The 27,178-nt window shown below is 34.9% G+C and overlaps 7 protein-coding genes across 21 annotated transcripts; 3 read left to right on the top strand and 4 right to left on the bottom strand.

The window, feature by feature from the left end:
- Positions 1 to 1,072: 1,072 nt before the first annotated feature.
- On the top strand, positions 1,073 to 2,056 carry LOC105644980 (mitogen-activated protein kinase kinase 9). Its single transcript, XM_012230485.3, has one exon. The coding sequence runs from the start codon at positions 1,073 to 1,075 to the stop codon at positions 2,054 to 2,056; it is 984 nt and encodes a 327-aa protein (XP_012085875.1).
- Positions 2,057 to 3,075: 1,019 nt separating this feature from the next.
- Positions 3,076 to 6,549, top strand: LOC105644679 (paramyosin). The gene is made up of 5 exons (XM_012230112.4): positions 3,076 to 4,895; positions 4,991 to 5,067; positions 5,181 to 5,292; positions 5,415 to 5,531; positions 6,035 to 6,549. The coding sequence occupies exons 1-5, from the start codon at positions 3,474 to 3,476 to the stop codon at positions 6,383 to 6,385; spliced, it is 2,079 nt and encodes a 692-aa protein (XP_012085502.1). The 5' UTR covers positions 3,076 to 3,473; the 3' UTR covers positions 6,386 to 6,549.
- A 1,010-nt stretch (positions 6,550 to 7,559) lies between these two features.
- On the bottom strand, positions 7,560 to 10,026 carry LOC105644680 (cytochrome P450 71B37). Its single transcript, XM_020683632.3, has 2 exons — positions 8,423 to 10,026; positions 7,560 to 8,332 (listed from the first exon to the last, which is right to left on the bottom strand). Exons 1-2 carry the CDS (start codon positions 9,323 to 9,325, stop codon positions 7,718 to 7,720), a joined length of 1,518 nt encoding a protein of 505 aa, XP_020539291.1. The 5' UTR covers positions 9,326 to 10,026; the 3' UTR covers positions 7,560 to 7,717.
- A 149-nt stretch (positions 10,027 to 10,175) lies between these two features.
- LOC105644981 (cytochrome P450 71B37) lies at positions 10,176 to 12,373 on the bottom strand. Its single transcript, XM_020683630.3, has 2 exons — positions 10,991 to 12,373; positions 10,176 to 10,876 (listed from the first exon to the last, which is right to left on the bottom strand). The coding sequence occupies exons 1-2, from the start codon at positions 11,891 to 11,893 to the stop codon at positions 10,265 to 10,267; spliced, it is 1,515 nt and encodes a 504-aa protein (XP_020539289.2). The 5' UTR covers positions 11,894 to 12,373; the 3' UTR covers positions 10,176 to 10,264.
- A 904-nt stretch (positions 12,374 to 13,277) lies between these two features.
- Positions 13,278 to 17,783, top strand: LOC105644683 (serine/threonine-protein kinase AFC2). Its single transcript, XM_012230115.4, has 12 exons — positions 13,278 to 13,535; positions 14,432 to 14,618; positions 15,430 to 15,456; positions 15,596 to 15,749; positions 15,837 to 15,885; positions 15,980 to 16,094; positions 16,334 to 16,425; positions 16,587 to 16,743; positions 16,829 to 16,893; positions 16,982 to 17,079; positions 17,183 to 17,285; positions 17,404 to 17,783. The coding sequence occupies exons 1-12, from the start codon at positions 13,422 to 13,424 to the stop codon at positions 17,551 to 17,553; spliced, it is 1,311 nt and encodes a 436-aa protein (XP_012085505.1). The 5' UTR covers positions 13,278 to 13,421; the 3' UTR covers positions 17,554 to 17,783.
- Positions 17,638 to 19,694, bottom strand: LOC105644982 (proline-rich receptor-like kinase). The gene has a single exon (XM_012230487.4). It carries the CDS (start codon positions 19,283 to 19,285, stop codon positions 18,089 to 18,091), a length of 1,197 nt encoding a protein of 398 aa, XP_012085877.2. The 5' UTR covers positions 19,286 to 19,694; the 3' UTR covers positions 17,638 to 18,088.
- Positions 19,695 to 19,756: 62 nt separating this feature from the next.
- On the bottom strand, positions 19,757 to 23,715 carry LOC105644685 (Pentatricopeptide repeat (PPR-like) superfamily protein). 15 transcript variants are annotated; one of them, XM_020683369.3, is made up of 6 exons: positions 21,758 to 23,715; positions 21,199 to 21,299; positions 21,021 to 21,103; positions 20,744 to 20,800; positions 20,277 to 20,658; positions 19,757 to 20,165 (listed from the first exon to the last, which is right to left on the bottom strand). In XM_020683369.3, the coding sequence occupies exon 1, from the start codon at positions 23,319 to 23,321 to the stop codon at positions 21,768 to 21,770; it is 1,554 nt and encodes a 517-aa protein (XP_020539028.1). In that variant the 5' UTR covers positions 23,322 to 23,715; the 3' UTR covers positions 19,757 to 20,165; positions 20,277 to 20,658; positions 20,744 to 20,800; positions 21,021 to 21,103; positions 21,199 to 21,299; positions 21,758 to 21,767. The 15 variants fall into 15 exon arrangements, with proteins under 15 accessions (XP_020539028.1, XP_089575276.1, XP_089575277.1 ...); XM_089719150.1 differs by having other exon boundaries at positions 21,199 to 21,296; XM_089719151.1 differs by having other exon boundaries at positions 21,203 to 21,296.
- Positions 23,716 to 27,178: the final 3,463 nt, after the last annotated feature.

The raw sequence follows: 27,178 nt of genomic DNA, 5'->3' as shown, positions 1-27,178 counted from the left end.
TTACAGCCGTGTCACTGCAGTGTTTGGCTTTCATTTTTTTTTTTTTAATCATCGGTGTCCAGATCTCATTATTAAAGACCGACTCGAAGTTTAATTATCATTTTCTTCTTTTTTAATTTGTATAGAAAGAGAGGCAAAAGATCATGAGAATTAAATATAGTTTATTTTAAAAGAAAAAGACTTACTGTTCTCCGTATCTTGATCCATCCATTCCATATATTAAGCTAATAAAAAATAAACTTTGGTTATAATGAAGGTATTTTTTATCATTCGCAGAAAAAAAAGATAAAATTATAATAATTCTTTGTAAAACCCTTTATGTGTCGACTTGCTGTATCATATATGTAAATAAGTTTTAATACAATAACTATTTTTACAAGTTACTATTAATTTTGAGATAAAAGACAGTTATGTCAAATTATGGTTGATTTTGTTATAATTTAGGAGAATTAATTATTTTATTAATTATCGTGTAAAAATTTTAAACGATTTATATTTAAAATGGAAAAAATATGGTATTATGTGATTTGAAAAAATCTCATATATCCCTGGACAATTAATACAGTTGACGAGAATGTGATAATCTCTTTTTTTTTATTTAATATTACTCAAATGTAATCTTATTATTTTTATAAATTTAAATTGCAGAAATTGATATTTTTATATTATGCAATATGATATCAAATAACTAAGCACATTTTTTTGCTAGTTATAATTTTTTTTTCTTATATTATATATGAATTCATTATGTGGTTTAATTATAATTAAAACAATTATTAAATAATCTAATGGTATCAAACTGCAAACTGAACCACAATTATTGCAGTTTGATATGATTTGATTTCATTAATTAAATGTTTTGTTTTGAATTGAAAAATCTATAAACCGTAATTTGTGATTTCGTTCAAAAATTTTTCTAAGTTGTGCACCCTCGTTTTGTTACCATCATTGCTTGCCTTGAATCTTTATTACACATTTTGAATTGCACATAACATCCACTAACCCTTTTTTATAAATAATGCTTACTCCTGCATTCTTTCATTTCTCAATACCAAAAAACGTAGTAATAAACATGGTTCTTGTCAGACAAAAACTACAAAGAAACTCTCTGCTTTCTCTTCCAGAGCTTAAAATTTGCGACTCCTCTCCCTTCCCTAACCCTAACCCTAACCATAACCCATCATCAGTTTCTAATATTATAACTCATCAAGCCGTTGTAACAGACTTCTCCGACTTGGAAAAACTCTGGGTTATTGGCCATGGTAACCATGGCATTGTCTACAAAGTTCGCCAACGGTCAACTTCAGCTATTTATGCTCTGAAAATGGTTCAGCAGGAGGATACTAACGCTGTATCCCACGAGACAGAAATCTTAACTTGTACTGACTCGCCATTTACTATCAAATGCTATGGAATATTCGAGCCGAGAGCAGGCGAGAAAGCGATTCTAATGGAATATATGGATGGGGGAACACTTGATACTGCTCTAAGCTCTAATGGTCCGTTTCCTGAAGCTTTACTTGTAGACGTAGCAAAGCAAGTACTCAACGGTCTTAACTACCTTCATGCACATAATATTGTTCATTTAGATATTAAACCTTCAAATCTTCTTATTAGTAACGGCATGAAAGTCAAAATTGGAGACTTTGGAGTTAGTAGGATTGTTAATGACAATGATACGAGGAATTATGAGAATTTGGGTAGTCGAGGTACTTATGCCTATATGAGTCCAGAAAGATTGGATTCACAAACATTTGGGTCTGGTTATGTTTATGCAGGAGATGTTTGGAGCTTAGGAGTTAGTTTATGGGAGCTCTATGTGGGGCATTTCCCGTTTTTTGAAGATGCAAGAACAACGAGGCCAAGTTGGATGGAGCTTGTGATGGTTATATGCTATGGAGAATTTCCATGCCTGCCAAACAAGGCCTCCCAAGAGTTTGGAAGTTTCCTTAAGTGTTGTTTGGAAAGGGAACCGAGTAAGAGATGGAATGTTTCACAACTATTGTCACACCCTTTTATTGGCATGGAGAGGGAAGCAATTAGTTGGTGTGTTTGACCCCATTTTACAATATACAGTTGAATTAATTAGCATATGATGATGTGCCAAAATTAGCATTTTTTTTTTTTTTTGAAAATGCCAAAATTAGCACATGAGATATACTAGGAAAATACTATTTGGTCATAATAAGACAAAATTATGATATTTTTTTAATAAAACCAGGGTAAAACCCTTTATTTCTCAAGGATTTCAAAGATTGAAGTCGCGTACCACCTTCAATATATTGTCAGTTTAAATTACGATAAGTTTAGATAATTAAAGCTTATAAAGTGTTTGTTTTTTTCATTTTTAGGACTTAGGGTTGTTTGTTTGAACTTAAATAACAATTTATTATCATCTAACAAAAAAATGACAATTTATTAAATCTCTAATTTATTTATTTAGATAGTAGGAAATAAATTTATTTTCTAAGTTAAATCAATAAGTTGTTTATCTAAAAAACACAGATCTAAAGTCAAGATCAACAAAATAATAACACTATTATCCTATCATCCCGACCACAAATTATAAAGGCATAGAGCCATACCTCGTCGAAAACCCAAACAAACCCCACCGGTAGCCACCACTTCTGTTGTCGTTATCTCCATAATCTCAGGGTCGTCCAGTGGCAGAAGGAGAAGGAGAGGGAGAGAACAAGCAAGAAGAAGAAAGAAGACGAGAATTTCAGTTTTTTCCTTTAAATTTAACAGCAAAAAATCGAAAATATCCGCGGAAAGACAAAATGGTAGGACGAAATTAAAATATAGAGATAAAAATAATATATTTTAAAAAATATAAAAATAAAATAATTAATTTTGGTATAACACGGAGACACATTTATAATTTTCTGGTGTAATTTGAGAATACATAAATCAACAAATCGCACCGTTGACGCTCTTTGGTTTGCCATTCCAATCGCCATCAAAAACAAATGCGTTACCGTTTCAAACCGGGTAGTCTATGCACCTGCGCCGTACCAAAACCTCCACACCTATAAAATTACTTTCTTGGCCTTTTTTATTTCTTTTAGATGAAAATTTCATTTTTGACGAGGAACGGAGGAGAGACTGGTTGGTTGGTAACTTTCGTTTTTTGTTGTGTTCTGTTCTGTTTTTCACTCTGTTTCGGCCATCATCTTCCTCCTCAGCCTGCTTCCCATTCCCATTTATACTTACAAATACGTAAGTCATAATCTTCCTCTCTATCTCCATTTTGTTTCCCCTTTTAAGCAACCTCAATTAGTAAACTAGCAAGCAGTGTCCTTTTCCCAACCTTGATTTTCCTTTTATTCGAAGCAATCGTTTACTTTGGTTATTGGCTAGTCTCAATTCTAGGGCTTATCAAAGACAAGGAATTGCAATATTTGGAATTTAATTAATTAATAAAATGGTATTTTTTTAATTCAATTGATCACCGCTTCTGAATTCAATCTGGAATGGCGAGCGGTGACGGCGATGAGGACGTCGCCGTTTTGAGCGATGTTGAGGGAGACGATCCGGTGCCGATCGTTGTAAGAAGTCCGAGACTGGAAGATGTGTCCGTGGAGAAATATCGCGAGCTACTCGCTGAGCTCGATCGGGAGAGAGCTGCTCGTGAGGCAGCCGAGACGTCTAAGTCGGAGCTTCAGGTTTCGTTTAATCGGTTGAAAGCGCTGGCGCATGAGGCGATCAGGAAGCGAGATGAGTGCGCGAGGCAGCGGGATGAAAGTGTGAAGGAGAAGGAAGAGGCTTTGAAAGAAAAGGAGAGAATATCTGTGGAATTGATTGAAGTCAATAAGTTGAAAGAGGAGGCTGTGAAGCAGAAAGATGAAATTGGGAAGCAGTTTGAGGAGGCGGTGAAAGCTAGGGATGGATTGCAATCGGAGATTGAGAATTCGAGGCATATGCTAGTGAGTGGAATTGAGAAGATTTCCGGAAAAGTAAGTAACGTCAAGAATTTTGCTGCGGCAGGGTTGCCTAGGTCTCAGAAATACACTGGATTGCCCGCTGTTGCTTATGGAGTTATTAAGAGGACAAATGAGATTGTTGAAGAGCTCGTTAGACAGATTGATGCCACTGCAAAATCTAGGAATGAAGCAAGAGAACAGATGGATATGAGGAATTACGAGATTGCTATTGAGGTCTCTCAGCTTGAAGCTACAATTAGTGGCTTGAGAGATGAAGTGGCAAAGAAGACTTCATTGATTGAGAACTTAGAGAAGAATGTGGTGGAAAAGGAAGAGAAGGTTTCAGAAATTGAGAGAGAGATGTTTGAGAAGACACATTCTGTAGAGAATGAAGCTTTTGAGTTGAGGGAGTTAGTTGTTGAGTATGATGATAAGCTGAGGAATTTGGAATCAAAGTTAGAATTGCAGAGGCCTTTGTTGATTGATCAGTTGAATTTAGTGGCAAAAATCCATGACCGGCTTTATGATGTCATCAAATTAGTCGATACTAATCATTTGGATTCAGATTTATCAGAGTCTTTGTTTCTCCCACAACAAACGGACATGGAGGAGAATATACGTGCTTCTTTAGCAGGAATGGAATCAATTTATGAGTTAACTAGAATCGTTGTTGAAAAAACAAAGGATTTGTTAGAGAAGAAGAGTCATGAAGTGAAAGGTTTGAATGAAACAGTAGGCCGATTGGTTAAGGAGAAAGAGCAAATTGGTTCATTACTTAGAAGTGCTTTATCAAAGAGGATGAGATTGGACCAATCTTCCAAAACCAATGAATTGTTTCAGGCTGCAGAGAATGGCTTAAGGGAGGCTGGGATAGATATCAAATTTAGTAAGATTCTTGGGGATAACAAGGTTCCAGCTTCTCAAGATAAAGGTAGACCCCTAGACATGGAAGAAGATGAAATATACAATTTGGTAGGTGTTCTTTACTTTGGTTTATTTAATTATCTTGGACTTTTGGTTTGTGCATTATATCCTAATTTGTTCTCACGTTCAAAAATTGTACTCAGGCTGGTGCTCTGGAGAATATTGTAAAGGCATCTCAGCTTGAGATAATTGAGCTGCAGCATTCTGTGGATGAATTGAGGTATTTACAACATGCCTGAACTCATTACAATGCATACTGACAATGAAATCGGTAACCTAATTCATATACTTACCAGATATTCCTATCTTTATGTGCCATGTTCCTGTGTTAAGGGCAGAGGCGAGTTTACTTAAAGAGCATATAGAGGCACAAGCAAAGGAACTGGACCAGAGAATGCGTAGAATAGAAGAACTTGAGGAGAAGGAGAGAGTGGCAAATGAAAGTGTAAGTTACATTTTTTTTTTTTTCTGAGAGTTGGTTCTGTTAATAGTGTCCGCTACTTTGAGAAAGATCCTTTACTTCTCTTTATTGAATGGATTATGAACTTTTCCTTCATGGCATTATAGGTTGAAGGGCTTATGATGGATATTGCTGCTGCTGAAGAAGAAATTACTAGATGGAAAGTAGCAGCAGAGCAAGAGGCTGCTGCTGGCCGATCTATTGAGCAAGAATTTGTGGCTCAGGTATGCTTCCTTGATCAGCCATAACTAATCTGTTTAATTTGAGGCTTTGTTGTCATGTAAGTAACAACTATCTCATTCATGGAATTTGATCCTGTCTAGTAAATTTGTTATGATTCTATATTCAGAGTCCAAACAACAACAAGAGTTGACATGGCTTTGACAAAATAGTCATTTAGGCAAATAATGGCTTTTGATTGGTGACTAGAGCTAAACAGGTTTTTGTAAAAGCTTGCAAAACCTTGAGATTGAGAACGTTGCTAAAATATGCGACTAATAAATGAAATATAATAGTTTTGGGTAAAGTCACATGTAATTGTAGGATATAAATTGAAGAACTTGAGAGTAACTCCTTGAAAATTTTTTAATTTGCAAATTCTGGTGACAGTTTGATTCTGAACCAATGCCATTATTATTTCCATATCCACTAGATATACTATTGGTTTTAAGTACTAGTTAAGGTTTCTGGTGTGGACTGCATGTAATATTGTGTTGTTGACTTGCAGCTGTCAGCACTTAAACAGGAACTTGAAGAGGCAAGGCATGCCATGTTTGAATCAGAGAAAAAGCTAAAATTCAAAGAAGAGACAGCTGCTGCTGCCATGGCAGCAAGAGAGGCTGCTGAGAAGTCATTGAGACTGGCTGACATGAGGGCGTCTAGGCTGAGAGATAGGGTGGAGGAACTCAGTCATCAGCTTGAAGAGTTTGAAACTCGAGAAGACTCGGGAGGCCGAAATGGTCCTAGATATGTATGCTGGCCATGGCAGTGGCTTGGACTGGACTTTGTAGGCGTTCGCAGACCTGAAACACAACAACCGAGTTCAAATGAAATGGAGCTTTCTGAACCCCTTCTATGATTTTAACTTTTCCCTTCTTTTTGTGTATTTATTTGAACTTTCAAAAAATTTAAATTCAAGAAATGATAGCTTATTACATCCTTCGTCCCGGCCAGCTTATTCAATGTGCGATGTTTTACATGAACGGTGATTTGCATAAAAATAATACAGTTTCTTTTCATATATCTTTCATCTTCCTCATTTTGCGTGTAACTTTCTGCTCATCCTCTCATAAGGTGCAAAAAAGAGAGAGAAGATCTATCTAAGGGTTTTTATTTGCCATCTGCTGACAGATGCGTATTTCTTATGGCTATTCAGAGTCTAGGGTTTTTTAAAGATTTTGTTGGGATCCGAAAGCAAGGAAGAGTTATCTTATCGTCATATTGGTTAAATCTTATTGGAAGTGAAGTGTCAGAAATCGGTATCCCAATTGTTTCTAGAGATTCTTAAGCCAAATTGCATGTCGACCAGCATAATCATACATAATATCCAAAATAATCTTCTGCAGACAAGCATCAAGCAACAGCCTCAGCTTCACGAATCAGTTCTTGTAATCTGTCATTGCCAAAGTCGCTCCCTCCGAATGTCGTCCCAAAAGCCATCGCAAGAGCATGCGACTTTTCGGTAAGATTAAAAGGAGTTGCTGATGATGATAACTGAGAGACGAGACTCATAAGCAAATTGACTTCTTCTTCCCTAATAAACCTAAATGACTGAACTCGCTTCAAGCTTAGAAGTTATTTTCCCCATCTCTCTCCAGTTCACTGTAGGGTGAAAAAGCAATCTCAAGGTAGTCGTGAGTGAGTCTCTTAGCACCAACTAAGCGAGGTCTACTGCAACAGTCAAGATCATAAGTTTTCAAGACCTCTTTTGCTGCTTCTGCAGAGGATATTACGGGAGTTGGTAGTGGAACTAAATGGAGAAGCATAATAGGACCATATTCCTTGGAGAGCTGCGATAGAGACTGTAAGGCAAAATGCCAATTTGGTGTAAATGTCCTATAATTTGTAGCTTAGGGGGACCTGGTAGAAGCTTCTTGTTTTATTATGCTTTCTTCTTCAAGAGAAGCAGTACTGAAGGGATGATAATATGCGTGCAAGTTGTATTTTTGCCTGGAGACTAATTGTCATCCATTTTTCGACATCACACTGAAAAAAAAGAAAAAAAAGAAAAAAAAAAAGAAAAGAAAAGGAGAGGCAGCTGCCAAACTGATATGCATAAGGGCTGAAAATTTTCTACGTAGTTTAGTAACATAAACACGTATTTTATATTCTACCGTATTCTTTATTGCAAAATTACTAGAAAATAAATAATTTACTATGATTTTCATCTGATGTTATAATATAATGGCTACTAAAAGTGCTCCACAGGCAAAAGGTTGAGAGGAGTCTTTTTAGATACAGTGAGACTAATACCAGGTTGCTCTTCCATGTCGATGTCTTCCCTCTTCATTCCATCGGGCAGTTTCCAATCAAAACAATACAGAAGGTTTGCAAGTACGATCTCCACTGTTATTGTTGCCATATGTATCCCAGGACAAATTCTTCTACCTGCTCCAAATGGCAAGAATTCAAAATTTTGTCCTTTAAAGTCGATGTCACTATCAGCAAATCTTTCAGGGAAGAATTGTTCAGGATCCTTCCAATACTTAGGATCACGTCCAATTGCCCAGGCATTAACTTGGATTAGTGTCTTGGGATAAATGTCGTAGCCATTGATTTTAAAATGAGAGATTGTTTCTCTAGGAAGTAGCAGTGGAGCAGCAGGATGCAATCTGAAAGTTTCTTTTATTACCATCTTTAAGTATTCAAGCTGGTCGAGATCACCTTCAGTTATTCTTCCTTTCTTTCCAACAACATTTCTAACTTCATCTTGCGCTTTCTTCATCACACTCGGATTCCGAGACAGCTCTGCCATTGCCCAGTTCACGGTAATCGCAGAAGTGTCTACTCCAGCTAAAAATAAATTCTGACGGACAAATATTACATTTCAATTAATAGCACGGACTAGACATAGAAGACGAAGAAAATACTCATAAATGGAATGTTGGAAACTTACCAGAAGGACTCCCTTAATGTTATCATTTGTGAACTTTGCCATTCCAGTTTCAGCTTGTTCTTCCTTTATTCTTAACAGCACATCTATCACGTCGTCTTTCTCCTTATTCCTTCCTGGTTTAAGATGATCATTGATTGCATATTCAAAAAAGGTATCCAACTCATGGAAAACTCTTTCAGTCCTAGCATGATGGCTGGTTATCCAATCAAAAACCCAACCAAAATATGGGAACAATTCACTTTTAGAGAAGCTTCCTGCCACAGCTTCACCATCATGAACCACTTCATGAAATCTATCTCTGTCGAAATTAGTCCCCCGATAATCAAATCCGAAAGACATTCGAACTGTGATATTTGCAGTAAGGGAAAATAACTTTTCTGTAAGATTAATGGGAGTTTCAGAAGCTGCTGAATTGGAGATTGAACTGATGAACAATTCAACTTCTTCTTCCCTAAGGGACCGAAAAGACTGCACTCTCTTCAAGCTAAAAAGCTGTAAGACAATTAGTTTTTTCATGTTTCTCCAGTGATCACCATATGGTGTTAAACCCACATCTAAATAATTATAAGAGAGTCTGCCAGCACCTGCTAACTGAGGTCTGCTGCAACAAGCAAGATCATTAACTTTTAAGACCTCTCTTGCTGCCTCAGCAGAGGAGATTACAACATTTGGGATATTACCAAGTTGAAGGAGCATAACAGGACCATATTTCTTGGACAGCTTCCAGTAAGATTGGTGAAGCAATTCACCAAGTTGGTGCAAGTTGCCTAAAATTGGAAGCTTAGGAGGACCAGGTGGGAGCTGCTTATTTTGTTTTCTGTCTTCCTTCTTTCTTTTAACTATGAGCAATAGAAACAGGAGTAAAAGAACGGGAATCCATATAGTTGAAGCATAGAGAGCCATTAGAGTTTTAGCTTGCAGATGTCTCAACTTTCTTGAGGCATGTCTTCCTCATTAATAGAAAGTTCTTGCCACTCCAAGACAAAAAAACTGATAAATTGAGAAAAAAAAAATATTGGTTTTTGTTATTTTCTGATAATAAATTTTAACCTCCAATAAATTTTCCTTTCCCACTTCTGACCTTTCAATACTTGTAATTTTCAGCTATGAAATTGTATGATGCTAGCTGCTGCCATGTCTAACTTTTCCATTTAAACAAATTAAATAAACTTTTTTCCAAGGCAGTGACTGATTTGAACTTGTACACTTATCTCCTAAAAATTGTGGTTGAAATTGCTCTAGAAATATTGAACACATATAACCAGGGTGCCAGCTAGACTAGATGGAGAAAGTTTCAAGTTTATAGCACCAGTGGAAAATATCAATCTTACCTTGAATTGTAGAGCTTTGAGAAATAAAAAAGAGGCCACTTTCTTGACTTGTATATTAATTTAAATTATTTTATTTTATTTTATTTTTCACCGGTCCATAGGGATCTCTCGGCATAGCCAAGACAACCTTCCTTTCTAATCTCTTATACATAATCTCAAAGTAATTAGAACAACACATTCCCAACAGAATACAAAAGAACTAGATTGTTACCTATTTTGCTGCTTCTTTCCCATAGGAAGCCTGGAAAATTAGTTCAACTGGACAAATAAGTTATATTTTATGCATTTGGAATGTTCCAATGCACTAATTTTACCACTATCTTTTACAAATCAGCAATTTAAGATTTTTTAACCAAGTACTAGCTGTTTTATTTTGCCAGGAACTACCGTTCTTAAAATCATTGAGTTTATAAGGGTATAGATACGTGAAGCAATTTATTTATATGTCTATTGAAGAGTTTACATACGCCAAGCAATGTTCTTTCACTCATATATGCATTTCTGTTTATGTCTATTGGAGGTACCTGGAAGGAACAAGTTTGACAGCTTCCTTTTTAGATACGGTAAGACTAGGACCAGCTTGCTCTTCCATGTTGATATTTTCTTCTCCATTTGGTAGTCTCCAATCAAAACAATATAATAAATTTGCAATTACAAGCTCCACTAATATAGTTCCCATATACAGTGCAGGACAACCTCTTCTACCAGCTCCAAATGGCAGAAACTCAAAATTTTGTCCTTTAAAATCAATGGAGCTATCCACAAATCTTTCAGGGAAGAATTCTTCTGGGTTCTTCCAGTAGTTGGGATCTCGTCCGATTGCCCAAACATTTACTTGGATTAGTGTTTTTGGATGAATTCTGTAACCATTGATTTTAAAATTCGAGATAGCTTCTCTTGGAAGTAGCAATGGAGCAGGAGGGTGCAATCTCAAAGTTTCCTTTATTACCATCTTGATATAATAAAGCTCATCAACATCACTTTCCAAGACTCTTTCTTTATTTCTTATAACGTTTCGAACTTCTTCTTGTGCTTTCTTCATCACTCTTGGACTCCTAGCAAGCTCAGCCATAGCCCAGATAAGTGTAACTGCACCAGTGTTTACTCCAGCCAAAAATAAATCCTGATGCAAGAACATCATATGCAAAAGGAAGAAAAAGTTAGCCCCAATTTAAACCAAATTAACTGAAAAAAAAAAAAAAAAGAAAAAAAAGTGAAGGAATAGTATTGAAGATACCATGAGAACTGCTTTGATGTGATCTTTTGTGAGCTGAACTGAACCAACTCCAGTTTTCTCCCTCTCTATTCGCAGGAGCACATCAATAATGTCTTCCTGCCCTTTGTCTGTCCTTCCAAGTTTAAGATGATCATCAATTATCCATTGGAAGAAAGTATCTAGCTGACAGAAAACATTTTCTGTCCTTGCATGATAGCCACTAATCCTGTCGATAATCCAACCAACATATGGAAAGAATTCATTTGCAGAAAAGCTTCCTAACAAGGCCTGTGCATCGTCAATTAGTTTTTTAAATCTATCCTTGTGGAAATCAGTTTCTCCGAAGCTCGTTCCAAAAGCCATCCTAAATGTTATGTTTGCAGTAAGAGTCAAGAACTTCTCAGTTAGATCAACAGGAGTAGCAGAAGAGGATGACTGAGAGATTGAATTTATCAGCAAACCAACTTCTTCTTCTCTAACGAACTGAAACGACTGCACCCTTTTCGTGCTAAAAAGCTCAAGAACACATATTCTCCTAATCTCTCTCCAGTAATCACCATATGGTGAAAAAGCTACATCTAAATAATTGTATGAAAGTCTTGCAGCACCAGCTAATGGAGGTCTACTGCAACAAGAAAGATCATGAATCTTTAATGCCTCTTCTGCTGCTTCAGCTGAGGATATTATAACAGCAGGCACACTACCAAATTGGAGAAGCATAACAGGGCCATATTTCTTCGAAAGTTGCCAGAAAGCTCGGTGGGGCGATCCTCTAAGTTGATGCAGGTTTCCTATAATTGGAAGTTTAGCAGGGCTTGGTGGAAGTTGGTTGTTTTCTCTTTGAACTTTAATCTTTCTAATAATTACAAGTAGTAAAGGCAGTAGAAGAACAAGTACCCAAAAGGGTAAGCCATAGAGAAACATTGTAGCTTCACTTTCTATATGCACAAATTTCCTCAACTAGCCCTTCATCTTCAACTAGCTGCCCTTCTTGAACAGCTAATTACAACTTACAAGAGAGAATATTACTGTTAAATCAACTTTGACCTTTCTAATTATGCATAAGAATTTGGGTTTTATTGAATACAAATACAATGAATTCTAACCTTACATGTCAACTATCAAGATTGATTGTCTAGTGGAATTTAGCTTGAAAAGACAAACAAGAAACGTAAATCTTATCTAGATTTGGAAAGATTAACAAGAAGGGTTTAAAGTAGAAGTTGTGGTGTTGATTGATGCATGTGACTTTGTCAGCTTGTAGAAAGACTTCTGCTTATGTTTGGAAAAATTTGTCTAAAAAATAAATGGAGCGGTCAAAAAATCTTAGGGAAAGGATAAGAAATTAGATTTTGATGCAAAACCATAACAGGCAAGATCTAGCAGAATAAAAAGTGATAAGGAAAGAAGAATATGCAGTTCTTTAATTGCACAAAAGCTAATAACAGAGAGTAGATGGAAAGAGAAAGACATCTCTTTTTTTTTTTTTTTTTTTTTTTTCTTAAAAAAAAAAAAATCTGGGTGGAAATGTTTCCCTCTCGGTCAAAAAATTTTCTTTGTTAGGTAGAAAACTTTCTTTTGGACCTCCTTTGTGCGCCATGTAGCTTTTTATATGAATTATAATTTTTTAATTATTAAGATTGTGAATACACTATTCATATCATTACAATGTTAAATTTTTTATACAAAAATTATTTTACAGGGAACAATATTGCCATGGTTATATATATATTTTTTTATACATGAAAGTTAAATAGTTTGAAATAACATTATGGGCTACACAGTAGGGGTAGTCTTCTCCCTTTGAATAACGTTTATAAAATTAGTGATAATTCATTTATGATGAAGAGAATTCGAACTCGAGATCTGTCACTTTCTATATTTTTTATAAGAGGTGGGAATACTAATAAGATATGGTAATTAAGTATGTATATTTTTTATTTTTTATTTTCAAATGAAATATAAATATTAATATTCTGTTCAAAATTATAATTTCAATTTTTTTTAAATGCCCTAGAATAATGGTATAATTGTTATTTTATTTTTTTCCCATATAATCTCCTTTTATGATAATCTAGCTAATTATTAATAGATAATAAAAATTTTAAAATAATTAATTTTAAAATTTTAACATACTAACCAAAAACCATTGATCGAGTTATTTTGGGGCAAAGAAGTAAAAAAAAAAAAAGTGGGAAATCAAAGGATCCATTAGGCTAATCTTTTCGGCCCTTTTATCTTTCTTGAGATAAGGCATAAAAACAAGTATATTCAAGAAATAGCTAACTCAACCGGGGTTGAACACTAGGTATGTCTAACTAACTGTAGTCAATCAAAACGAACGGTGTAGATCAACGATTGCAAAACAAATCGAAAGAACGAGGGTTAGGGCAATTATTCCTATTGCTGAAACGTAATCGATCAAAAATCAATCGATCACAGATCAATCTGCATGAATTATCAGATGGAGATGGACTACGTCACTCAGTTCCCTCATAATCATATGGATCGTCGTCCAAGAAAAAGGCCCAGGTTTGCTTGGGATATCCCTCAAGCTCACACAAAGGTATTATTTTTGTTCTTTGATTGTTGATTTCTTTTTCTTTTTTTTTTAATTTTAATTGGATCAGGTTTGAGTAAATTTCTTGCCCACGCTTGTTTGCTTCCCTAGAAAAAAAAAGTTGTTGGGAATGATTCTGATCTTTGTGAAATTCTTCTTTTGCCTTTAATTTTCAAGGAATAAATTTCTCGTTTTACACTTCAAAGTAAACAGTAGTTTAAATTGCAGGCAATTGTGAAAATTTGGAAGTTTTAGGATGTCATGGAGAAAAAAAAAAAAAAAGAGATCTTTTTTATTAATATTTACTTGGAAAAACTGTATTTAAATCAACTGAGATTTCTCCGGGAGCTTTTTTAATTTTTATATGCCATTTCAGCTGGTTTGTTAAAACCATATAATTGGTATAAATGCCAAAGCGTATGGAGCCTTAGTGTCTTCATCATAGTATCTTAATTGTTGTTTAAGATTTTTATTTTTTTTATCTTGAAGTTTCTTAATGAGTTTGTAGGTTTTTTTATTTTTATTTTTTATTTTTTTATTTTTTTATTTTTTTTTTTTTATCATAAAGGGGTTTGGCCCTAGATAGAGCAAATTAGAAAAATGGATTCATATTACTGTCTCAATGAGTTTGTAACTGAGTCTTTGTTTGGTTGAGCATACATGACGTAGATATTTGATCATATAATTTCATGGACTTAGAAATCTAATTCGATTAAGGTTTTCTGATTTGTTTTCTTATCGGTACAGCAATTCTAATTTGGTTAGTCTGATATTGTTTAAAACTATGGGGTTATTTGGTCTAGTAGTGTATAAGAGAATAGCTTGGAAGTTAACTATTAAGGAACGGGTGAGTTTTTAATTGCTTTTTGTGTTGCAAAGAATGAACAAATGGCTGTGTGTAGGCTCAATCAGGATTGTATTATGGCCACGAGGTTGGAAATGGAACAAGCATTGGAACATCAAGAGTACTTCCAGACAATGCCAGTCTATTTGTAAAGGGATTGACTCAAAAAGGCTCCCCCCCATGGCGAGATGATGACAAAGATGGACATTACATGTTTGCTCTCGGGGAGAATTTAACCTCTCGCTGTAATTACACTTAATCACCATTGAATGGCTTTTACATTAGGGTCAATCACTGAAAATTCCAAAATTTTGGTTAAATTTGTAATTATGGATTTTAATTTTGTCAATTACATACACAACCTTTCACATTTGGCGTCCATTGTAGCCAAGCTTGGCATAACTCACCAACACTTTAAGATTGTTGGAACATGGTCTTTCAAATTTGGCTACAATCGACAATAATATAAATATTGTGTATATAATTGACAAAATAAACAAACAAAAAAAATGGCCATAGTTGCAATTTTAATTAAAAGTTTGGATTTTTTATAGTTATCAATCCTTTGCATTAATAATATGGCATGCTGTGTTGTATGTGAAGCTCCATGTACCCAATTGCCTGTTGCTACACAAATAACATTCTGGTTTCCATTTTGTTTACTTTTTCCATCTTTTCCTTGGGACTCCAGGACTTATTGAAATCTAGGATTGAGTGTTTTTTAAGACTGTATTTTGTAATTCTGGCATTCATGTATTTAATATGAATTTATATATGTTGAAGTGTTGAACTTTGTCCTGTTCTGAAAAACTGCGCCCAGCTTCCAATACAACTAAATACTGCCTAGCTTGTAGTTTCCATGAAAGCGTAAAAAAAACTTTCCTTTCTTCCAAATACTGCCTCTTTTCCGGACTATCCCATGTTTCACGCACTCTGTCCTTCAGTCTAACGAAATTTAAAAGCATTGAAGCTTTTTAGTTTTGATTCTTGGTTCATTATATGCTCTGATTTTTGTTTTGGGAGTTGTCCTCATACTCTTTTGTTTGATACCTGCAGACAAGATCCAGAGAAAAATTGGTGAAGGTTAGTATCCTTTCAAAGAATGCAATCTATTAGATTCCTTCTAACTGATGCCTTTCCTTCTCATCTTCTTTCTGCTTAAGGACAAGTTTATTCTTTATTGGTATATGATCACTCATAGCATGCATTTATAAATCTACAGGAACTTTCGGTCAGGTTTTGGAATGCTGGGATAGGGAAGCAAGGGAGGTGGTTGCCATAAAGGTTGTTCGAAGCACAAAGAAATACCGCGAAGCAGCAATGTTGGAAATTGACATGCTCCACTTGCTTGGAAAGTATGACAGAAATGGCAGTCGGTGAGTGTAATTGCAATAATCTTGATTGCTCCTTAGTAGAATTTGAGGTAAAATGTGTTGGTTGTTAAGTGGCTTTATTCTTTGCAGTTGTGTCCAAATACGAAACTGGTTTGATTATCGTAACCATATCTGTATTGTAAGTATATAATTTATTTATGATAATATCTTTCCCCATCTTCATAAATATTCTGGGGATTAAGACTTGGTGGTGGATTTAAATGGTTTAACAGGTATTTGAGATGCTTGGACCAAGCTTGTATGATTTTCTTCGGAAAAATAATTATCGCCCATTTCCGGTTGATCTTGTCCGTGAGCTTGGCAGACAACTCTTGGAATGTGTAGCATGTGTGTGGCCATTACTTCTGCTATTTCCCTTGCCCTGATTGCAAACTGTATTCTTTTAATTGCATGGATCACATTGTTATACTGCTCAATGAAATTTTATTTCTTCTGTTGTTGTCTAATATAAGTTCCTCATTTCTTTATTTTTTAATGGAAGCATTCGTTTGTGTAGTAAGGTAATGTCAAATATTGAGGTTGGATGAAATTAATAGAACATTGATTCAAAACATTTTTGTTTGCAGTCATGCATGATTTGCGCCTAATCCATACAGACTTGAAACCAGAGAACATACTTTTCGTGTCTCCGGAATATGTAAAAATACCAGACTACAAGGTGCACACTTTACTGTGGATATTGTTTCAATTTGTACTTTCGGCAATGGAACCTTTCCAATTTTCCAAATTTCTGTTTGTCCCTATGTAAATTTATTTTTACTTCTTAATTCTAAATTAAAGTGTCTTGAATTTTAATGCGGTCTGCACTTTCCTTTGCAGGTTCCATCAATCTCACCCACCGAGGGAACCTATTTTAAGAGGTTACCAAAGTCTAGTGCTATTAAGGTTATTGATTTTGGTAGCACAGCTTATGGGCACCATGAACACAACTATATTGTCTCAACCAGGCACTACCGTGCACCTGAGGTTATTCTAGGTATGCTATTGTTTAGTCCTCTGCATATGTCTTTCTTGTCATTATGTTTGTTGAAATTGTTGAGTGAACTTGTTGAATTTATCAGGGTTTGGATGGAGTTATCCATGTGACATATGGAGTGTTGGTTGTATCTTGGTGGAACTTTGCTCGGTAAATTCAGTCTCTTAGAAATTTGGAACGACTGTTCTAGTACCCAAGAAAACAAATAAATAAAATATACATGTATAATTGTTTGCAGGGAGAAGCATTATTTCAGACGCATGAGAATTTAGAGCATTTGGCCATGATGGAGAGGGTTTTAGGACCATTGCCTCAGAACATGTTGAAAAGAGCAGAGTATGTGCTCTTTTGAGACTTACTGATAACATGTAGCCTCTAAGTTTTACAATGAAAACTTAGTGACATGAAATTTACTGACTCTTGGTTATGATTGATTCAGTCGACATGCAGAGAAGTATGTGAGAAGGGGTAGGTTGGACTGGCCAGATGGTGCAACCTCTCGGGAAAGCATCAAAGCTGTTATGAAGCTACCTCGTCTTCAGGTGCATATTCACTACTTCATTTGCCTCAGATATATTACTCCTTACAAAATTTATCAGACATGATAAGCCATCTTTTTCGTTTCATCATTTTTATGCTTACATATGTTTCTCTTGGCAGAATCTCGTAATGCAGCACGTTGATCACTCCGCTGGTGATATCATTGATCTCTTGCAAGGTCTTCTTAGATATGATCCCTCCAGCAGACTGACAGCTCATGAAGCCCTTAGGCACCCCTTCTTTACAAGGGATCATTACAGGAGATTTTAAAGGGAGGGGTTTGATGTTTGCTTATTGTGGGACATTTATTTGGTCATTTGATAACGCGTTAAAACTGGCTGGCCCGGATTCTGGTTCTTTTTTTTTTTTTTTTTTTTTTTGCCATCATTGATGTATTTCTTGTCATCGTGAAGAGTGGAGAGGGCATGCCAGCATTTTGAGGCATTTTTTGTAATTTTCATCATATTGATCATTTGTAAATAAATAACCAATTGTGAGAATTATTCTCTTCTACTTTTTTTTTATGTTACATGATTATTTTTTTAGCCAAAAGAAAACAAAATGGTGCAGTTACTGGTTATGAATCAACAAGAATACATGTATGATTTCAATTTCTGGCATCTGCTGCAGAAATTTGCAGACAATTTCAATACACGATACAAATCTTATACAGGTAGGAAGGTAACTGAGATGGGTTTTACATATTGAAAGCATTGTAATTAGCAGACTCAAAAAGAAATTGAAAGAGGAAGAATAATTCTCGACACTGTTCAAAATCAACCCTCATATGGCGATAAATATCTCTTCAACGTTTTGTTGTGCATCTGGTTGCTCTCAACACCCCACTGGGAGGAGCAGTCACCATGATCTTGCAATGGCCGTACAATCGATATGAGTATCTAAAGATCCCCAGATTAGATCTCACCTTAAATGACCCTTTAACATCAAATATGACTCCATTTTTACTAATCTGGTTTTGAAGCTGTACGCTGTCACCCAAAGGAAGTCGAACCTGACTAGAGATCATATGAATGTTTGCAAACCTGGACTCAGTTTTTGGTGTCGAGAAAGACTCAATATATTGAGTAGCAATAAGGGTATTCCCATAATATAAGTCAATGATCATATGATTAAAGTCCACGCTCACTTTCTTGTTTGGGTTGGTGAAGTTTGCCAGTAAGGAAATGTCAGCATTTAGCAGAGCATCTGCATCAATATATGCTGCGTTCAAGGTGACACTAGACACCTCGAACCGTGGATTGCGCGGGCGATAGACAAGATAAACAATAAGCACGATGAGTCCTCCTAAAAATATTACAATCCAGAAAATGGCACATAAAGCTGCACCTAACCATGTTATTGGCCTTGTTTTCTGGGGTGCTGGTGCTCGCAGACCAAGTGGGCGATGGCGAGAGCGGTGGTCATGTTGCTGCCTTAGTGGGATCCTAGAATCATCCTCATCCTTTTCCTTTGGTTGTCGACCTCGACTCTGGTGGTCATGATCATGCTTCTGCGGTGGACCTGGTGGCAGCATCCATGGACTACGGTATTCACCGTCATGGGGTGGATTATGACCACCATGGTCTTCTTGATGTTGGGGTAACATCCATGGACTACGGAATTTGCCATCACCCTCCGGATGTTCTGTAACTCGTGGACCATATGGCTTGGAACGTTGGCCTTGATGTTTAGGAAACTGCTCTACATTCTTTTGTTTTTGTCGACTCAGCTGAGGACCCCGGAGGTCATCTGGGGACGGGGATGGACCTTCATCTGGATGGGGATACTGTTCTTGAGGTTTCTTCCATGGAGCTCGAAATGGGCCATCACCTTCCAGTTCTGCAACCTGTGGACCATGTTGGCGTTGGTGCTTTTTAGGATGTGGAGCTGAAGGCTGGTTCTTTTGTTGTTCTTGCGGTGGTGGTGGTGTTCGGGGATATTGGCCTTCACGCTGCTGTAGTGGTCTGATGAAGTGAGGATTGGTTTCTCGGTGGTGAGACATTGTTTAGTAACAAAGATTGTCAGAAATCAAGAATAAGAGAAGGGAATATGAAGAGAGTCCAATTGGGGGAAAAAGGGATGACTTCATGACAACTTCAAGCAGGATTCTTGTTTAGGCAAAGAATCAAACATTTGCTAATTAACGGAGGCAAGTAATCTTTTTTTTTTTTTTTTTTCTCCCCCTTTAAGTTGTGTGTCAAGATAAGCTAAGCTCTGTGTTAAATAGTAGGTGGAATAGGATCTACATGCTCATCTGATTCCAATGTATGTAGATTAGGGCATGAATCCTCCTCCATTAATGTTGAACTGCTCATACCCTGTAACTATTCTAGTAGTAACTCAACTGAGGATTGTTAGACACGCAATCTTAGATTAAAGTGTCTCGTGAAAGAGAATCTGAGGGAAAAACTGAAAAAGAAGAGGGGAAGATCGCAACCAGAAGAAGAAATAGAGAAGAGAAGCATCAAAAACAGGGGAGAAAAAGTCAGATATTATTCATCAAAAATCACTGTTTACAACTCATTTACATGCTATCATTGCATGTTAGCCAGTAGTCACATAAGCTCGGATTGCCATATTAGCTGAACAGACTTAACAAACAGTTACACAATTACAGTTAAATCAAAAAGTTTACCTAGCAATTACAATCAATTCTGTCAAATTTACTTTTGGGTCCTAACAGCACCAATAGTTCAGCTTAGCTTCACAAGCAATGTACTCTCAATTCCTCGATATCATTTCAGGGTCAGGTGGTCCCAATTGTAAAATCAGTTGCAATGCAGTCAACGTCGTGGTTTATTTAGTTATTGACATTTCCTAACAGGGAAGGCAGAAACTAATGGAATTTTAGAAACCTCAGCCCCATTCCTTTTAGTTGGCTTCTGCAAGATAGGCAAACATGTTAACCAAAGAATAGGCATCAGCCATCCCATAAATCTTCATTCAGTTGTATTTTAATTTAAATAATCTGAATAAATAATAGAAATCATTACCAGTTGTAGAAGATGAAGAGAGACTGAGTCTCAACTCTGGACACTTGGGATTGAGAAGTCACATCCCTGCATCTAGATTCCAAAGTTGAAATTGCCACTTGCCTGCGTTCTCTTCAAAGGACATAAAAAAAAGCATATCCTGGATATCTGAATCTTGTTGAGAGAGAGAGAGAGAGATCGTAAGCACAGCACTTCATAATAAATGATGAAACAGCAACCTAAAAGGTCCAAAAGATGGAATGCCCATGCTTTGACACTTCACACAACCAGCAAATGATAGAAGTCATGCAATAAATTAACAACTTACTATAACATATTGGTTTGTTATCGTCCTATATTACTCAAAATTGCAAAACTTGGTAAAGGAAGGTATAGAACCAAGCTGAAAAGACAAACAAATAACAAGATGAATAGGTGTTTGTAACATAACAACAAACAAAAGTTTGATTAAGAGGGATGAATCTTACGGTTGGGGTACAATGTTGTGAATTCTCAAGCCTAAAAGAACTGAACTCCATCATGTCCTGCATAGAAACACAAGATACACAGTATTTTTCACCTCCTTAATAACACCTCAACTATATATCTAAGAAGTGAGATCACACTTTGGAACAATATTATAGTGCATCGCATTTCATTTCTCATATTTAAATAGCAGTTTTATATGCATTTTTATTCTCAAATTTAAGCAGCACATATTTGAGCTTAAAATAATCAAATTTAAGTGAAACAAAAGGCTCAAACCTCTATGCCCCTTTATTGTAATTCACCAACAAGGCAATAACTTGACTAAGTGTATCCCAATCAAGGTCGCATCGACTTTTGACCTGAAAATGGAGAATATTTTATCATCAATAAAAGATGCATGAAAACTCTGTGCCAGACATTTCGCTTCTAAACTAAGAAAAAGTGCAGAAAATACTCAAAGGTATATTATAGCAAACTCCAAATTGACATCCAGCTGTTCATTGGCAATTTCATGCGTCGAAACAATGTATTGTACGCAAGAGCGCAACATACCTGCTTAAGAGCAGGCACAACATTTCAATTTCAGTCATTGGCACATTCAACGGTAACCAAATTCAAGTAAAACATAATACCGCTGCTTCTGAAACAATAATTTGAGTGAACTCTACCTCTTGCTAATAGATAAATCAGAAATACTTCTGCAATGTGGTAATTGCATGTTTAATGGGAATTCTTGCATATTGAATAATACAATTAGCAATTGTGTAAATAGTCAAAGAAAATACGGCCTTGTAACATAAGTCATTCAACTAAACTTTATTTTTGCTTTTTCCAAATCCCATAAGTATGCTGGAGCAGTTAAATCTGACAAATAGTAGCACAATAGCATTCCATGATAAGATGCTATTAACAAACATACTATACAGTCTCTCAAGTATTATCTTTCCACTACAACTTTTTTAGCTACTGCAGAAAGTTAGCCTCAACAGGGAGACACAGGGGAAGGAACATACAAACCATTTCTCAGGTAGATGCAGCATCTCGTGAATTGGCACTGATTAATATCTCAGAATTAGCTCTGTCAAGAGTAAAGCCCTTCTCCATCATCTGACCCCACACCCTACTAGCAACTGAAAGCTTCTTTTCCACTATAAGCCCTCTAATGATCAAATTATATGTTACTTCATCAGGATAGGGTCCTCTACTTTGCATTTCTTCGTACAATTGCATAGCTTCACTTACTCTAAAGGATTTGCAAAACCCATTTATGAGGGCATTACATGAAATTACATCAGGGGGAATTCCCTGTTCTACCATATCACAAAAAATTGTATGAGCAAGTCCTATTTTCCCACTCTTGCATAAGTGACCAATAATAGTTGTATAAAATATACGATCAGGAGAAATGCCCATTTTTGTCATCTGATCAAGAAGCTTCTTTGCTATATCAGAACTACCTTCTCTAAGAAAAGCTTCTACAAGTATAGTGAATGTCACCACATCTGGGAGAATCCCATTGCGTCCCATTTCCTCAAATATCTTGTAAGCTCTTCTTGTATCACTTCTCTTGCAAAATGCTTTGATAATGGTATCATATGAAACAACGTCACACAACCCTTTTGGCCCCATCTTTTTCATCATCAAAAAATAAGCTTTATCTGGGAGATTAGCTTTACAAAGTCCCTTGAGTAGCTGATTATAACTGTACACATCAGGTTCTATCCCAGTTCTCTCCATTTTCTTAATCAACTTCTTTGCCTCATCCAGCATTTGCTCTTCACAACAATAATTCAATAGTATATTGTATGTAACCAAATCCGGCTCAGATCCATTTTTCCTCATAAAAGATTCAATAGCCTGTGCCTTATCAATCCTACCTGCTCTACAAAACCCACTAATCAACGCATTATAAATAAGTGTACTCAACTTAACTTGAGAGCTCTTCATTACATCAATTATAAGCTCATAAGCCAAATCTACCTTCCCTCCATTACACAACCCAACAACCAGTGCTCCACAGGCCTTATTATCCGGTCTAAATCTCTTATTTATCATATCATGCCAAAAATGAATTGCAGTATCAAATTTATTCATTTTACACAACCCATCAATAATAATAGTGTATGTTACAACATCAGGCATTCTCCCTCTCTCAACCATTTTCTCAAACACATTTAAAGCTAATTCTATCCTGCCCTCAAGAAATAAAAGATTCAAATAAATATTAAGAGCCCAAATATCAGGAACACAGCTAAGTCTCTCCATGTCATTTAGCAATTCATCAATGAGTTTAAAATTCTTTACTTGGCATAGAGCAGAAATGAAGCGAGAGTAAGTAAAGGGAGATAGCGAGAACCCAAGAGGACCCATTTTAGAGTAGTAGTGGTGAGCTAAATCGAAACGAGAATGATGGATTAAAATGCCAATGAATCTGTTGTAGTCGATGCTAAAAACACGACAATTTGATTGAGTCATTTCGTCGAACACTTGGATTGCTTTGTCGATTAGACCGAGTTTAACGTACCCAGCAATGCGTGAACGGTATATGAGGCGGTGGGCGCCCAAAGAATGATACATGTCAGGGCGATATGCATAGCAATGTATTGAATGGTGACCTCATGGAGGGCAATCAATGGAGGAGCAGGCACATAATCATGAAGTGGAACGGATGAAGAAAAGAGATTAATCCCGCACTGTAATGGAACTGATGGGAAAAAAGATTAATCCCAAACTGTAATGAGATTGATGGAGAAAAGAGAGGCCGAGCCAACAGTAGAGAAAGACGCAGAAAGAAGCAAGTGAACACCTGGCTTCGGCGATGGAGAAAGAGCGGTGAGAGAGAAGCTCGGCTGTGAGAGTAATGGACAAACGTAGCCAATGGAAGTTGGAGCCGGGGAGCCCAAAATAAAATCCAATGACATGCACGTATGCTTGGATTTGAGCTTCCTAATGAGCTACTAGTTGGGCTTCTATCACTCAAATATTGCTTTATTGGGCTAAAATGAGTAGACTGTAGAATTTTCTACAAGCTTCGAGTTATCAGTAGATAAACCATAGATTAGAGTACCATCGCAAAAAAAAAAAAATCTAAGAATTAAAAAACTATCTCACTGTATAAATTGGTCTCGGTGGAAAAGATTCAGATTACTTAATTACGATATTAAATGTTTCGTTTTGTTTACGGAAAGAAAATCCTTGCTTAGGAGTGCCCTTTCCCATGTGAATACTATAGCATTTTAACTTTTTTTTTTTTTTATATATATATAAAGGATAAAATATCCCACTTAGTTAGAAGTTCAAGCTTTGACATCTTTAATTTTTATTTTCATTTATAAAATATTTTTAAGTTATAAAATAAAAGTAAAGATATTAAATATTTTAATTTATAAAATTGAATTCTAATTTATAAAATTAAATTGATTAAATGCTAATTAAATTATTAAAAAACTTGAAAAACTATTGTTCATAACTTATATAACCACGCATCAAGATTCTACTCAGCAACGACTTTAATAGTGCTTTGACTAACTCTATTATTTATAGTATTTGAAGAGATAATATTTATACTAGTGTTTATAGTCTGCGATAGCATATTATGAATTGTTACTCGCTTAAATATTTTATAAAACACGTAATAAACAGCTACACGAAATAAAACAGTTAATTTTATAGAATAAGGTCCAAATCAATATTTTTCATAAAAAAAAATATATATATGACCACCACAAAAACACTTTAAGCCTGCTAATCGCAATATCTTTTGTTTTTTCTTTGGAATTTTACCATAATCAAGGGTTTTTTTTTTTTTTTTTTACTCGCAAATTTCCAAACGAACAACACGAGTCTTAACTATAAAACATGAGCAATTAGCACTCATTTTTTTCAAGAAAGGATGGTACATAAACTATATATCCGTTAGCTAACCCGTTCTTGGCTCCATCTGCAAGTTGTGTCTCCAAGTAACAACAACTGAAAGTACAATACCCTACTTGCTACTTCATCGTATCTTTTGTGTGCAAAATCATCCAATCATCAAATTTTGCAGATGCTATCATTTTTGGATTGAAGATTGCTTCTTTTACAAGTATCTGGTCCAACTAGTCGACACAATTCTATCTTCCAAATATAATGACAAAACATTATGGAGTATGATTTGCGTCTTTTTCTTTTAAGTTTAATTTCGTTGACCATCCTATAAATCAGAATGGTTTGATTCATCAGTTTAGATTTATAAATGAATATTTATTTTTCTTTTTTTTATTAGTTATTTACTTCGAAAAAGATTATTTGCTTTTGATCAGTTTGGGAAATAAATTTAATTTGATAAATAAAAATTATTCTTAAAATACAGACGAGTCATCTCGGGTCAAACATTGAAAAATATGTATGTGACCAAATTAATCAAAAATAGCTTTTTTTCATTCAAAATAATCAAAATACGTAATTAATGCCTACTAATTTAAGATGAGATTAGAGAGATAATTAATTTAAAGAATTGAACGTAGGAAGAAAGTTTTGAAGGCCCACACAACGTGATACACAAAAGAAGTTCCTAATCCATTTTTGTCTCATGTAATGACGCATTCATGTTCTTCTCAATCACTTTTTTAGAGAAGGTTTTCAAAGCTTAATCGTATTTGTTTTCTACCTTCTTCGCCTATCTTTTCTGACCTTTCTGTATTTTTTTTTTCTTTGGAAATTTCTTATTATGCAACTTGTAACTAACCTTACTCTATTTCTTTTCTTTTTCTTTCCATTTTTTTTTTTTATTCTTAAAGAACCCTCATCATGTCCACATATGAAAAGGGGAGAGTACTCTACAAAAAATGAAATTATATATTTGAGCATAAATTTGTACAATTTAGACTTTGACTCACCAAATTTCTTTTTTTTTTTTTTCATTATTTCAATCTCACTTTTATATATTTATCAATGAACTAAGTAGGTTGCATGTTCTCATCATTTTAAAATATATAAATTGATATATTGTTTACGGTGGCGGAGTCAGATAAAAATTTCTAAATGTCATATAAAATTTTTAAAAAATTAAGAAACGCTAAATTAAAGAAAAAAAATATATAATCTTTTACAACGTAATTGTTTTTTAAAAACTTCGGAGACCCAAAACCAGGGATGTTGTTTAAACTAAAATATTTCGTTAAAAATGTTAATTAGAAGTACTCAAATGTAGTCTTAAAAGTAATATTTGATGTATTTGTAATTATTAAAATTTTGAAAATAGTTAAATAATATTTTCATGTAATATATAAAATTATATTTCTTGAAAAATAATCTTCATTTGAACACTAAACATGCTCCACGTAAAACCTTTCATTGGTAATATTTTCCTTTTCAATTCGAGATATAGTAATAGAACATGGATTTGGACTTTGAAAACATACAAACCCACCCGACTCGGGCTAAAGAAAATTTAATTAAGGCTTAGACATTGATCTTTCTTCTTTAAAATAGGATCTAAAAATAAAATAAGACTTCTCTCTTAAGAAGATCAACCCCATACACATGATTGATCAAGCTAAAAATAGATGAAATTTTAAGAAGTTTGACCTAATTTAGCCCAATCTGATCCGATTAGAGATAAACACACTTCGATTAAAATAAAAATGATTGTAATTTAGGTTTTCAGTTTAGTTATTTAGGTTTATAAAATTATGTAACTCCAATTTTTGATTCCCAATCCAGTTATAAAAAAAAAAAAAAAAAAAAAAATCTAAATTTTCTTACCAAAACATAACCGAACTAACCAATTGTGACCCGACTATTAAACCTGTCATGACCCAAACCCACTTGTGCTTAGCTAGAGAAATATGAACCACCCACTTTGGTTGTGTAATGTGATATCTTATCTATTTGTACTTTTCCATAACAAGTTGTGTTTTGAAGTTAAAATTAACAGTCTCTTCTTCAAGTGGATACTAATGGTTGATAGAGTAAAGCTAAGCTTGGGTCAAATTTCAACCATTAGATAGGAAATTTAAAGTTTAAACTTTGAACCCTTGATTACACATACATGTAATATAGTGAAGTCAAAGGATAGACAGCAACCTTGTTGACCAAATTGGGGCAATTTGTTTTGTTCCTTCAACGTTTGGTGGTTGTGATTTACTTATTATTTAAAAATGGATTAGCCAATCGCATTTAACGCAATTTTTATTACAAATATTTTAAAATTATGACATCTTTTCAAAATATATAAATAAGGATTTTGAATTTGAATTATTCTGCATTTATTATAATAATTATTACTAATTTATAAAATTAAAATGAAAAATATAATAGTACACCAATTGCTGTGATTGTTAGTTGAAAATCATTAAAATTATTTATTTTGTCAAAGTTTTACATTATAACAGTACACCAATCATTGTGATTGTTAGTTAGAGATTGTTTAAATTACTATTTTTTTTTTTTTT

This window comes from Jatropha curcas, chromosome 3 (assembly GCF_041381405.1).
Source record: "Jatropha curcas cultivar XTBG-Jc1 chromosome 3, XTBG_Jcur_1.0, whole genome shotgun sequence".
In the NCBI taxonomy this organism is placed as follows: domain Eukaryota; kingdom Viridiplantae; phylum Streptophyta; class Magnoliopsida; order Malpighiales; family Euphorbiaceae; genus Jatropha; species Jatropha curcas.
This window is presented reverse-complemented; position numbering and strand designations above follow the sequence as displayed.